At 37.7% G+C, this 14,199-nt stretch overlaps 1 protein-coding gene across 1 annotated transcript in view; it reads left to right on the forward strand.

The window, feature by feature from the left end:
* APPBP2 (amyloid beta precursor protein binding protein 2) overlaps window positions 1-14,199 on the forward strand; it is a 69,338-nt gene that overhangs the window by 22,932 nt on the left and 32,207 nt on the right. The window contains exons 2-4 of the mRNA XM_055329517.1: window positions 2,322-2,410; window positions 4,760-4,911; window positions 7,165-7,288. Of these exons, the coding sequence (XP_055185492.1) occupies window positions 2,322-2,410; window positions 4,760-4,911; window positions 7,165-7,288 (365 nt within the window). The remainder of the gene's footprint in view (window positions 1-2,321; window positions 2,411-4,759; window positions 4,912-7,164; window positions 7,289-14,199) is intronic.

The raw sequence follows: 14,199 nt of genomic DNA on the forward strand, positions 1-14,199 counted from the left end.
TTTTTTTTTATTTTTAAATCTCTGCACCCAATGTGAGGTTGAACTCACAACTCCAAGGTCAAGATTCACATGTTCTTAAAAAAAAAAAAAAAAAGATTCACATGTTCTACCAACCAAGCCAGCCAGGTGCCCCTAAAATGTTATTCTTTTAAAAAGATTTTACTTATTTGAGAGCACGCGAGAGAGAGCACAAGCAGAGGGAAGAGAAAGAAACAGAAGGCAGATACTTAACTGACTGAGCCACCCATGCACCTCTAAAATGTTGTGGGGTTTTTTTTGAAAGATTTTATTTATTTATTCATGAGAAACAGAGAGAGAGGTAGAGACACAGGCAGAGGGAGGAGCAGGCTCCATGCAGCGAGCCCAATGTGGGACTCCATCTCCAGGATCATGCCCTGGGCCGAAGGCGGCACTAAACTGCTGAGCCACCCGGGCTGCCCTAAAATGTTATGATTATTTTTTAAAGATTTTATTTATTAATGAGAGACAGAGAGAGAGAGAGCACGCAGCAGAGACATAGGCAAAGGGAGAAGCAGGCTCCACACAGGGAGCCCGACAGGGGACTCGATCCCAGGTCTCTAGCATCAGGCCCTGTGCCTCTACCCAGGGTACCCTAAAATGTTATTTTTAAAAGAAGTTCTAGGAGCTCCTGGGTGGCTCAGTCAGTTGAGTGCCTGACTCTTGCTTTCAGATCAGATCGTGATCTCAGGGTCATGAGATCAAGCACTGCATGGGGCTTCTCACTCCCTCTTCCTCTGTCCCACCTCCCTCCCCATGCACCCATGTGCACTCTCTCTCAAATAAATCTTTTTTTTTTTAATTTGTATTTATTTATGATAGTCACACACAGAGAGAGAGAGAGAGAGAAAGGCAGAGACACAGGCAGAGGGAGAAGCAGGCTCCATGCCCCGGGAACCAGACGTGGGACTCAATCCCGGGTCTCCAGGATCGCGCCCCGGGCCAAAGTCAGGCGCCAAACCGCTGCGCCACCCAGGGATCCCTCAAATAAATCTTTAAAAAAAAAGTTCTAGGGGATCCCTGGGTGGCTCAGCGGTTTAGTGCCTGCCTTTGGCCCAGGGTGCAATCCTGGGGTCCCGGGATTGAGTCCTACATCAGGCTCCCTGCATGGAGCCTGCTTCTCCCTCTGCCTGGGTCTCTGCGTGTCTCTCTCTCTCTATCATTCATAAATAAATAAATAAATCTTTTTTTAAAGTTCTAAAAAGTCAGGCAAAATGAATAAATTATTGTGACAGGATTAGAAATCCTGCCATCTTGGGCGTGGGGTGCCTGAGTGGCTCAGTCAGGCATCTGCCATCTCAAATCATGATCTTCGGTCCTGGGATTGGGCCCTGCATTGGACTCCCTGCTCTGCTCAGTGAGGAGGAGTCTACTTTTCCCTGTCTCCCCCTCTGTTCTCTCTCTCTCTTAAATAAATAAAATTTAAAAATCCTGCCATCTTGGATTACTTTATTTTTGTTTTTATTTATTTATTTTTTTAATCCTGGATTGCTTTATTTTTTAAGGGTTTTATTTATTTGAGAGAGCAAGAGCGAGCACGAATGGGAGGGGTGGGGAAGAGGGAGAGGGAGAAGCAAAATCCCCACTGAGCAGGGAAGCCCAACCTGGGGCTTGATTCTAGGACTCTGGAATCATGACCTGAGCCACCCTGGTGCCCCTTGGGTTACTCTAGATGTCTTTTAGTCTGCTTGAAATGCCATGCCCAGAATTTAACTGAGATTCTTGTGGTATGAGGAGCCCTTTAGTGGGGCACATTAACCCTATCCAGTTTTGTTCAAGGAAAAAAGTTAATTTTAAAAGTTTCTTGAATATAATTTCTTATGTTTATTTAATGTAATTATATAGCACCTTGTACTTAATATGTACCAGATATTATTTTGTAAATATCAGTTTTTCATTTTATATACAAGTATTAAAATGTTTTATATGAATTTTAGAAATTTCTAAATTTAGGGGTGCCCGGGTGGCTTGGTAGGTTGAACATTTGACTTTGATTTTGGCCTAGGTCATGATTTCAGGGTTGTAAGATTGAGCCCCGTGTCAGGTTCCACACTGGGTGTGAAGCTTGTTTAAGATTGTCTCTCTCCTTTTCCCTCTGCACCCCCCACCCAGATTTGTTAATTTAGTCTTATATTTCTCCTAGCAGAAGTATCTTTCCTGATCCTGCTATATGATCGTACCAACTTTGAGTAGTACCAATTAAATTCATCAAATATTAAGTCCATCAAATTATATTCATAAATATAACTAAAGTAGAAATTAAAATTAACATTTTAAAATTACCTTTTTCATTTTCATTTCAGCTTTACCAACAGGGACGCTTATGTCAATTGGGCAGTGAATTTTGTGAATTGGAAGTTTTTGCTAAAGTATTGAGAGCTTTGGATAAAAGGTAAAACACGTTTTAAAAATTATGGTAAACTGTATATTTAAAATGCTAAATTTTACCATTGTAGCTTCTTAAGTATACTTCATTGGCTTTATGTGTATTCCCATTGTTCTGAAACCATCAATACCACCTTGCTTTTCGTGTTCAGAAGAAGAGAATGAGTTTGATCTTCCCCATTGTAGCTGTTACCATGTAGTAAGAGCCACATACAGGTATGGGTGACACAGCTTTTGATTATGCTTGCTGTTCACTTTAGCATTCTTCCCAAAATTTGTTTTAAAGCCATTTCTTTTTCCTAACCCTAGAAAAATAAGAAGTTTTCACAAAATACTGCTAATTTCTTATATGAATATTGCCAAGTTGTTCCATGTGTTCAACAAATTAAGTATATATTTGTTGAATGGGATTACAGCAGTGATTAAGATCTACAACATCTCTTCCCCATGGATTTTGTATTTTAGAGAGGAATGATAAAATAATAAGTAAATAATTTAATTGTTCAGGGGTAACTTTGAAATGTGGCCTTTGTACTATAGAGAAACTTTTAGTTGGATAATTAAAATCTAAAAAAAAAAACATAACCGAGAACTTTACTTTGGTTAAAAAAAAAAAAAGCTACAGAAAACTTTTTAAAAACATTCTTTAAGAAAAGGTTGGCTTTTGAGATGTGAATTTCTCTATATAATTCTAAACATGGCCATTGTAAAGATTTAGTGGAATACCTCTCTTTCATCTCTCAGGTTATCTTTCACCAAGTCCAAATCTCTTGGTAAGTGTTTAATATATTTGTGAAACTAAAAGCATGTAGTTTGAGTTTTCCCCCCTTTATCCAAAGCAGTGATTCCATTATTTACAATTTTGTTATTTAGAATTTTCCATTGAGATATAATTCACATACCACCACACTCACCGTTTTAAATTGTACAATTCAGTGGCTTTTAGTGTATTCACAAGATTTTGCAACCATCACCACTGTCTAATTCTAGAATATTTCTATCACCCCAAAAAGAAACCCTGTACCCATTAACAATCACTTCCTATTTCTTCTTACCCAGGCCTACCTTTAATCAACATTCTGTCTCTGAATTTACCTATTCTAAACACTTCATATAAAGAGAATCATATGATATATGGTCTTTTGTGACTGGCTTCTTTTACTTTTATAATAATGTTTTGAAGATTTATTCATGTCGTTGCTTATATCAGTATTTCTTTCCTTTTATGGCTGAGTAATTTTCCATTGTATGAATATACTGTGTTCTGTTTAATCATTTATTGATGAACATTTTAGCTATTTGGCTATTCTGATAATGCTGCTATGAACATTTATGGGCAAGATTTTGTTTGGACATATGTTTTCAATTCTCCTATATGTAACTAGGGTATATACATATGATCACCCTATGTTCAACTTTTTTATGAACCTCAAAACTACTTTCCATAGTGGCTGTACTATTTTACATTCCTGCCATCAATGTATGAGAGTTCCAGTGTTTACATATTTTTGGCATCACCTTTTTAAAATAGTAATCACATCCTACTGGATATTAAGTGGTATCTTGTTGTGATTTTGGTTTGCATATCCCAAATGATTGATGATGTTGATCATCTTTTCTTGTACTTATTGGTCATCTGTATATTTTCTTTGGAACAAATCTCTATTTAAATCCATTGCCCATTTTTAAATTGGGTTATTGTTGAATTATAAGATGACTTGGTTTTTAAAAGTTAGTTTTACGGGATGCCTGGGTGGCTCAGCGATTGGGTATCTGCCTTTAGCTCAGGGCGTGATCCTGCAGCCACGGGATCGAGTCCCGCATTGGGCTCTCTGCATGGAATCTGCTTCTCTCTCTCTGCCTCTGTCTCTCTGTGTCTCTCATGAATAAATAAGTAAAATATTTTTAATAAATAAAAGTTAGTTTTACTCTTTACTGTTATTTATTTTTTTTAGGATTTTATTTATTTATTCATGAGAATACACAGAGAGGAGAGAGAGGCAGAGATATAGGCAGAGGGAGAAGCAGGCTCCATGCAGGGAGCCCGACGTGGGAATCGATTCCAGTCTCCAGGATCATGCCCTGGGCTGAAGGCAGCGCTAAACCGCTGAGCCACCTAGGTTGCTCTCTTTACTGTTATTAATTTTCACATACAGGATCACTTATTGATCTACTGAATAAACATATGAGGCTAAATTGTGGATTATTGTGGCCTCATAATTTATAAGTCAAAAACGTTTTTTATCTTGTTCCATCTTGGAAAACAATAGTACTGTTATTTTTAAAAAGCAAGCTAGCACTTTCTAAAACTATAAAATATATTACCTTTATAAAATAACCTTTTCTTCTCTTGCAGACATTTGCTTCATCATTGTTTCCAGGCTTTGATGGATCATGGTGTGAAAGTTGCTTCAGTCTTGGCCTATTCATTCAGTAGGCGGTGCTCTTACATAGCAGAATCAGATGCTGCAGTAAAAGAAAAAGCCATTCAGGTTGGCTTTGTCTTAGGTAAGTAATAGTAAAATAGAGGAGTGTTTTGTTCTATGACATGACTCGTTAAACCTATTAACAGTAAAGGATTCCACTGGGACATTCCCAAAGTCTACATAAGGAGGTTATGAGAAAAACATCAGAAAAATTAGATATGATTTATTGAGTGTTAACTTTGGGTCACACACTACTGTAGGAATTTATTTATTTATTTTTTTTTTACTTTTTTTTTTTTTTTTTTTTTTTACTGTAGGAATTTAAATGATATCTTTGGGTTGGAGGGTGCAGAGGGAGAAAGAGAATCTTAAGCTTCAGTCTCACAGGGGCTTAGTTTTACAACCCTGGGATCATGACCTGAGCTGAAATTAAGATTGGGACACTTAACTGATTGAGCCTCCCAGGTGCCCCAAATGTTATCTTTCTAAATCCTCATAACATTTCAGTATTGTGATGGTATTAATAGATTTTACAAATGAGGAAGGATTCAGAAAAATTAAATAACTTGCTCTAGTCACATAGCTGGTAGTGGACTAAAAGTTTAGAATCCTGCATCTATGGATCCATACCATATACTTTGCTACATGTCCTGCTGCCAACAGCCTCTTTTACCAGCTTACCATATGCTGTGACATAAGACTTAATCCTTTTGGGGCTTCAGTGTTTCAGTCTCTAAAATAAGCATAATCTTGTATTTCCTCATGGAGATGTTAGGAGAATATGGAAAACATACTTTGGAAAGGAATCTGAGAAGTTCTTGTATGCCATATGTAGAGAAATGTTTAAGGTTTGCATAACATCTTATATGATTTTTACAAATCTACATAGATTAGGTATGTTTCAGGCAATTACTTATTAAAGATGTTGCCACCCTTTTTGCTTTCTTTTTAAAATTTTTTTTGAGGGCAGCCCCAGTGGCTCAGTGGTTTAACGCCACCTTCAGCCCAGGGTGTGATCCTGGAGACCCTGGGATCGAGTCCCACATCAGGTTCCCTGCATGGAGCCTGCTTCTCCCTCTGCCTGTGTCTCTGCCCCTCTCTCTCTCTCTCTGTGTGTGTGTCTCTCATGAATAAATAAGTAAAATCTTTAAAAAAAAAACACTTTTTTTTAATGATTGTAGGTTCCCAGGCAGTATCAAAACCAGGAATTGACACTGGTTTAATACTGCTAACTTGGCTATAGACCTTACTTAATTTTCAAGTTTTTACATGTACTCGTGTGTATGTGTGTCTGTTTCTGTGCAGTTGATTCCATGTAAAGATTCATATAACTGACATTACCATCAGGTAATGGACTATTCCATCAGCACAGACTTTTGTTTTTAACTTCTCACATGCATATGCATCTTTTAGCTCTCTTACACATGCACATACACTTTCTTTGCCAACAAATTTTCATGATCTTTTCCTTCAGTCTTAGAATAATTATTTGTAGTTGTCATGGACAGTTTGCTGGAGAAACTTCAGAACCTTTTTTTTCTGGAAAACAAAAACACTCAGCATTTATCCTTTGGTAATCCCATGGAATGTAAACTGCAACCAAGAATTGTGACCAAAGAATGTCTTTAACCAGAGAGTGTGATCTTGATGAATGTTAACGTTGACATTCCCTCTAGTCCTAGGTGGTCATGTAAAAGTCTGTGGGAGAACAACTTTAGAATCAACAAAAGTGAAAGGCAGGAAGGTTAGTGTTCATTAAGGTCCTCTGTCATCTCCACAAACATTTATACCAGTATCTGGCCATTGTAATGAGCCAGATTAAAGAAATATCTTGGAGATAGAACCAAGTTCTAACAAACTCATAGTTACTTTATTGGTCTGGATTCTAAAATTACCAAAATGATGAAAAAAACTTCATATCAAAGTATACAGTGATGAAGATAATTTTTTAAATGGCAGTTTTATTGAGATGTTCTTTGAAATTGAGTATGGAGAGATTGAAAAGCCATGTTTACCCTATAAGTTGAAAATATTAGGATCCTTCAAATTTATGGCTAAATAACTGGAAAATGTCAGTTCTTAGGCTATGGAGTAATTTGAGAGAGTTAAAACTCTTGACTCTTTATTCAAGGTCTCAACTTTAATCTAATTCTCCTAGTTTAAAAGTTTTTGTTTTGTTTTATTTTCTGTTTCACAGTATCTTTGTTTTGGGCCAACACAGGACTTTAATATTATGGGTGTTTTCATTTTAGATGATACTCATTTTAAGCATGTCACTCTAGCTTTCGAGTGATTTGTTAAGTTATTTAAAGTTATTGGTTTCCTTGTCCTTTAGGTGGCTTTCTTTCAGATGCAGGCTGGTACAGTGATGCTGAGAAAGTTTTTCTGTCCTGTCTTCAGTTGTGTACTCTACATGATGAGATGCTTCATTGGTTTCGTGCAGTAGAATGTTGCGTGAGGTGAGTTGGAACAGATCCTGCTGTAATGGTCCTTAGTGGCTTTATTATAGTTTTAGCTTTTATAAGCATACTCCAATCTTTATAAACCTCTGAGGTGATATTTTTATTCACAGTTTCATTAGTTTGGCCTCCTGTCTTTCATCACCAAAATATAGTTAACTTATTATGGTCATCTAAGCTTAATATTTTTTGCTTTGTCATAGAACTTGTGTGTTCTCTTCATTGAACAAATATTTATTGAATGCCTCTGTGTACTCACAACTGTGCTAGGTATTAGATGCTGATAAAATATATGTTTTTCTTAGATGTTATTTTTTTACTCTTGCTGTTTAGATTTCTAGAATTGTATATAGAAGATTAATGTTTTACTTATAAGTAACTGTTTTCTTTAAAAATACATTATTTAACATGTACTTAAAGGAAGGCAAGCAAGGCTAGAAGTAACTTTGTTTTTACTGTCTTTATTTTTTTCTATGCATTTAACATTTAGTTACAGCTATTTTCATATACATGTTCTCTCTGCAAAATTGATTTGACATTTCTTAAAAAAAAAATTTATGAAACCAGAGAGAAATCAAAATAAAGTAAAAAAACCAAACCAAAAAACACGCAGAAATTTCTTGTCGTAAGTTAAGTTTGGTCAATTTACTGAATTTATGTTCTATTTTTATTGAATAAAGGGTCATATTTCCTTGATATCTTAGTAGTGAGTTAATTAAATTGGAACCTTCAAAGCTAGTAGATCCTACTTTATAATACTATTGTTGATTTAATCTAAAATTGAATAAAGCACTCTTTTTTTTTTTCTTTTTTTTCTGCTGGGGTTCAGTCTTCTGAGGTTGTCATTACCTTGTTTTATACAGGGATTATCTGTGTTAGACAGACTTTCAAATTCTGAAATTATTTTGTAGTATGCTACCTTAATTATAAATAATATTTTAGGGCAGCCCGGGTGGCTCTCGTAGGACCAGGGCTCCCTCTCTCCTTCCTGTGTTGTCATCTTTATCATGTAGCTCCTATTATTGTGTCTATACAGGTTATAGGCAGGGAGAAGGGCAAAAAGCTCATGCCAGCGGAGTCTGCTTTTTCTTTTTTCCCTCCCTCCCTCCCTCCCTTCCTTCCTTCCTTCCTTCCTTCCTTCCTTCCTTCCTTCCTTCCTTCCTTCCTTCCCTTTCTTTCTTTTCTTTTTCCTTTCCTTTCCTTTCCTTTCCTTTCCTTTCCTTTCCTTTCCTTTCCTTTCCTTTCCTTTCCTTTCCTTTCCTCTTTTTCCTTTTCCTTTTCCTTTCCTTTTCAGAAAAAAATAGCTTTCCCAGAAGTCTAGCCCTGTTTCTTTGCTTAACTCTCTTCAAAATTGAGACACATTCCGCATATCCTTCAGCCTGTATAAGGTGATCGGGGGAGCAAAGCATTTTTTATTGTCTTTTTTAATTCCTTCCTTGAATGAACTTATGGGTCTACATTAAGGAAGGGAGGGGAGGGAAAAATTGGATAGGTAATGTCAACACAGTATCTTTCTTGGCTGTTTTTTGAAACAGGCATATATGAAATTGAAAAAATACCTGAACTAAGAAACAAAACTATTTATAATACAAGGTTACTGCTTATGTACATAGACCTTTTGTTCTTTTTTTTTTTTAAGATTTTGTTTATTCATGAGACACAGAGAGAGAGAGAGAGGCAGAGACACAGGCAGAGGGAGAAGCAGGCTCCATGCAGAGAGCCCGATGCGGGACTCGATCCCGGGCCTTCAGGATCGCTCCCTGGGCTGCAGGCAGGTGCCGAACTGCTGAGCCACCCAGGGATCCCCAGACCTTTTGTTCTTAAGAATTTTAAGTTTCAAAATAAAATGTGCTTCTATGCAGCTATTCTACTTGCCAACGTCCTGGCCATTACAGGTGTATTTAACGTAATTTATATATAATACATAGTTTTGTCATCCTCTTAGTATTATTTGAAAAAAAGATTAAATTTTTTACTTAGCTTTTTTTTTAATTTACTTATTTATTTATTCATTCATTCATTCATTCATTCATTCATTCATTTATTTATTTATTTATGATAGTCACAGAGAGAGAAAGAGAGAGAGGCAGAGACATAGGCAGAGGGAGAAGCAGGCTCCATGCACCGGGAGCCCGATGTGGGATTCGATCCCGGGTCTCCAGGATCGCCCTGGGCCAAAGGCAGGCACCAAACCGCTGCGCCACCCAGGGATCCCTACTTAGCTTTTTTTAAAGCAAAAAAATTGGGGGGAATTAATTGATCATATGTTTAATTGAATTGGAAAAGAAGTGTATTGCAAAACAGATACTAAGGAAATTCTTTGCCTAATAACACAAGCTTTTGAACTTAATGTGAGAGTATGGGTTGTTTTTGTTTTTGCCTTTTGTTTTTTAATGGGAGTTCTCTGCCCCCTTTTTTTTTTAATTAATTTATTTCTTTTAGTACTCTACACTCAAAGTAGGGCTCAAACTCACAACCCCAACATCAAGAGTCACATATTCCACTGACGGAGTCAGGCAGGTCCCCCAAGAGTGTGGTTGGTATTTATTTATTTATTCATTCATTCATTCATTCATTCATGAGAGACACAGAGAGAGAGAGGTAGAGACACAGGCAGAGGGAGAAGCAGGCTCCATGCAGGAAGCCAGACGTGGGACTCGATCCCGGGTCTCCAGGATCACGCCCTGGGCTGACGGCGGCGCTAAACCGCTGAGCCACCTGGGCTGCCCAAGAGTATGTTTTTTAATGTAATATCATAAAGGTGGTTTCTAATCTGGGCTGGCATAGAAGCAGTATAGAGCAAATGTCAGAATCTTCTTGTTAAATCTGCTATCACTTCTCAGTCCTTTTGCAATCCTTGAAGACTCTGCCTGTTTTCCTATACTCATTATCTACATAATAGCTTCATTTTTTCTGCCTTTGTGTCTATTGCCAAACAAAATTTTTAAATACAGAAAATTATGAAAAGAATAAATATTATCTATGATCCTGTTGCCTAGAAATAACCACAATTACTCTATTAGTGTACTTTTTTAATTTTAAGTGTGAAAGGAACTTCTGAACTGATGGAGGAAAGACTTGAACTTAGATTAAAAAGAACTCTGAGCCCTACACAATTGGATTTCCTAAAATCAAAGAATACATAGAAATTGGAAGCTAGAAGACAGTAGAAGTATCTCCTTTATTATTATTATTTTTAAGATTTTATTTATTCATAGAGACACACGGGGCGGGGGGGTGCAGAGGCACAGGCAGAGGGAGAAGCAGGCTCCATGCAGGGAGCCTGACGTGGGACTGGATCCAGGGTCCCCAGGATCACACCCCAGGCTGCAGGCGGCACTAAACCGCTGTGCCACCGGGGCTGCCCAAGTATCTCCTTTATTGAGAGAAAATGGTATACTTTGCCAACTTTTAGGGTAAAATAAAGAATTTTCAGATACATAGGGATGCAGTATACTTCCATGTACTTGAGCTGAAGAAAATACTCAAGAGATTTCCCTAACCAAATAAAAATTTCAGTAATAACAGTTCTCAAGATAGGAGAAGATATAGAAATGGTGGTAAGCAGTGAATTTTGTAATACATAGTTACATGTGAATGGGGTAGAAAGAAAATGAAGACCAAATTGAGAATTTTTTTTGTATACATTTTTTATTGGAGTTCGATTTGCCAACATATAGCATAGCACTCAGTGCCCGTCACCCAGTCATTCCAATGCCCCGCCCACCTCCCTTTCCGCCACCCCTTGTTCATTTCCCAGAGTTAGGTATCTCTCATGTTCTGTCACCCTCACTGATAGTTCCCTATCTCATTTTCTCTTGTTTCCCCTTTAATCCCTTCCACTATTTTTTATAGACGCCAAATGAATGAGACCATATAATGTTTGTCCTTCTCCGATTGACTTATTTCACTCAGCATAATACCCTCCAGTTCCATCCACGTTGAAGCAAATGGTGGGTATTTGTCGTTTCTAATGGCTGAGTAATACTCCATTGTATATATATATACATACCACATCTTCTTTATCCATTCATCTTTCGATGGACACCAAGGCTTCTTCCACAGTTTGGCTATTGTGGACATTGCTGCTATAAACATTGGAGTGCAGGTGTCCTGCCGTTTCACTGCTTCTGTATCTTTGGGGTAAATGCCCAGCAGTGCAATTGCTGGGTCGTAGCTCTATTTTTAACTCTTTAAGAAGCCTCCACACACTTTTCCAGAGTGGCTGTACCAGTTCACATTCCCACCAACAGTCCAAGAGGGTTCCCCTTTCTCCACATCCTCTCCAACATTTGTTGTTTCCTGTCTTACTAATTTTCACCATTCTCACTGGTATGAGGTGGTTATCTCATTGTGGTTTTTTTTTTTTTTTTTTAAATGAATTTTTTTTTTTTTAATTTTTATTTATTTATGATAGTCACACAGAGAGAGAGAGAGAGGCAGAGACACAGGCAGAGGGAGAAGCAGGCTCCATGCACTGGGAGCCCGACGTGGGATTCGATCCCGGGTCTCCAGGATCGCGCCCTGGGTCAAAGGCAGGCGCCAAACCGCTGCGCCACCCAGGGATCCCTCATTGTGGTTTTGATTTGTATTTCCCTGATGGCAAGTGATGCGGAGCATTTTCTCATGTGCTTGTTGGCTATGTCTGTGTCTTCCTCTGTGAAATTTCTGTTCATGTGTTTTGCCCATTTCATGATTGGATTGTTTGTTTCTTTGCTGTTGAGTTCAATAAGTTATTTATAGATCTTGGATACTAGCCCTTTATCTGATAGGTCATTTGCAAATATCTTCTCCCATTCTGTAGGTTGTCTTTTAGATTTATTGACTCTTTCTTTTGCTGTGCAGAAGTTTTTTATCTGATTAAGTCCCAATAATCCGTTTTTGCTTTTGTTTCCCTTGCCTTCATAGATGTATCTTGCAAGAAGTTGCTGTGGCCAAGTTCAAAAAGGGTGTTGCCTGTATTCTCCTCTAGGATTTTGATGGATTCTTGTCTCACATTTAGATCTTTCATGCATTTTGAGTTTATCTTTGTGTATGGTGTAAGAGAGTGGTCTAGTTTCTTTCTTCTGCACATGGCTGTCCAATTCCCCAACACCACTTATTGAAGAGACTGTCCATTTTCCGGTGGATAGTCTTTCCTGCTTTGTCAAAGATGAGTTGACCATAGAATTGAGGGCCCATTTCTGGGTTCTCTCTTCTGTTCCATTGATCTATGTGTCTGTTTTTGTGCCAGTACCACACTGTCTTGATAATCACAACTTTGTAGTACAACCTGAAATCTGGCATTGTGATGCCCCTGGCTCTGGTTTTCTTTTTCAATATTCCTCTGGCTATTTGGGGTCTTTTCTGATTCCACACAAATCTTAAGATGATTTGTTCCAATTCTGTGAAGAAAGTCCCTGGTATTTTGATAGGGATTGCATTAAATGTGTAAATTGCCCTGGGTAGCATTGACATTTTCACAATATTAATTCTTCCAATCCATGAGCATGGAATATTTTTCCATCTCTTTGTGTCTTCCTCAGTTTCTTTCAGAAGTGTTCTATAGTTTTTAGGGTATAGATCCTTTACCTCTTTGGTTAGGTTTATTCCTAGGTATATTATGCTTTTGGGTGCAATCGTAAATGGGATTGACTCGTTAATTTCTCTTTCTTCGGTCTCATTGTTAGTATATAGAAATGCCACTGATTTCTGGGCATTGATTTTGTATACTGCCAAACTGCCAAATTGCTGTATGTGCTCTAGCAATCTTGGGGTGGAGTCTTTTGGGGTTTCTGTGTACAGTATCATGTCATCTGCGAAGAAGGAAAGTTTGACTTCTTCTTTGCCAATTTGAATGCCTTTTATTTCTTTTTGTTGCCTGATTGCTGCAGCTAGGACTTCTAGTACTATGTTGAATAGCAGTGGTGAGAGTGGACATAAATGTCGTGTTCCTGATCTTAGGGGAAAGGCTCCCAGTGTTTCCCCATTGAGAATGATATTTGCTGTGGGCTTTTCGTAGATGGCTTTTAAGATGCTGTGGAATATTCCATCTCTACACTCTGAAGAGTTTTGATCAGGAATGGATGCTGTATTTTGTCAAATGCTTTCTCTGCATCTATTGAGAGAATCATATGGTTCTTGTTTTTTCTCTTGTTGATATGATCTATCACGTTGATTGCTTTACAAGTGTTGAACCAGCCTTGCATCCCGGGGATAAATCCCACTTGGTGAGGGTGAATAATCTTAATGCACTGTTGGATCCTATTGGCTAGTATCTTGTTGAGAATTTTTGCATCTGTGTTCATCAGGGATATTGGTCTATAATTCTCCTTTTTGGTGGGGTCTTTGGTTTTGGAATTAAGGTGATGCTGGCCTCATAGAATGAATTTGGAAGTATTCCATCCCTTTCTATCTTTCGGAACAGCTTTAGTAGAATAGGTATTGTTTCTTCTTTAAACGTTTGATAGAATTCCCCCTGGGAAGCCATCTGGCCCTGGACTTTTGTGTGTTGGGAGGTTTTTAATGACTGCTTCAATTTCTTCTCTGGTTTATTGGCCTGTTTAGGTTTTCTATTTCTTCCTGTTCCAGTTTTGGTAGTTTCTGGTTTTCCAGAAATGTGTCCATTTCTTCTAGATTGCCTAATATATTGACATATAGCTGCTCATACTATGTTTTTAAAATCGTTTGTATTTCCTTGGTATTGGTTGTGATCTCTCCTTTTTCATTTGTGATTTTATTAGAATCTTTTCTCTTTTGTTTTTAATAAGGCTGGCTAATGGTTTATCTATATTATTAATTCTTCCAAAGAACCAACTCCTGGTTTTGTTGATCTGTTCTACAGTTCTTCTGGTCTCTATTTCAAGATTCGAGTTCTGCTCAAATCTTTATTAACTCTCTTCTTCTGCTTGGTGTAGGTTTTATTTGCTGTT

Source organism: Nyctereutes procyonoides, unplaced genomic scaffold (genome assembly GCF_905146905.1).
Source record: "Nyctereutes procyonoides isolate TBG_1078 unplaced genomic scaffold, NYPRO_anot_genome, whole genome shotgun sequence".
In the NCBI taxonomy this organism is placed as follows: Eukaryota; Metazoa; Chordata; class Mammalia; order Carnivora; family Canidae; genus Nyctereutes; species Nyctereutes procyonoides.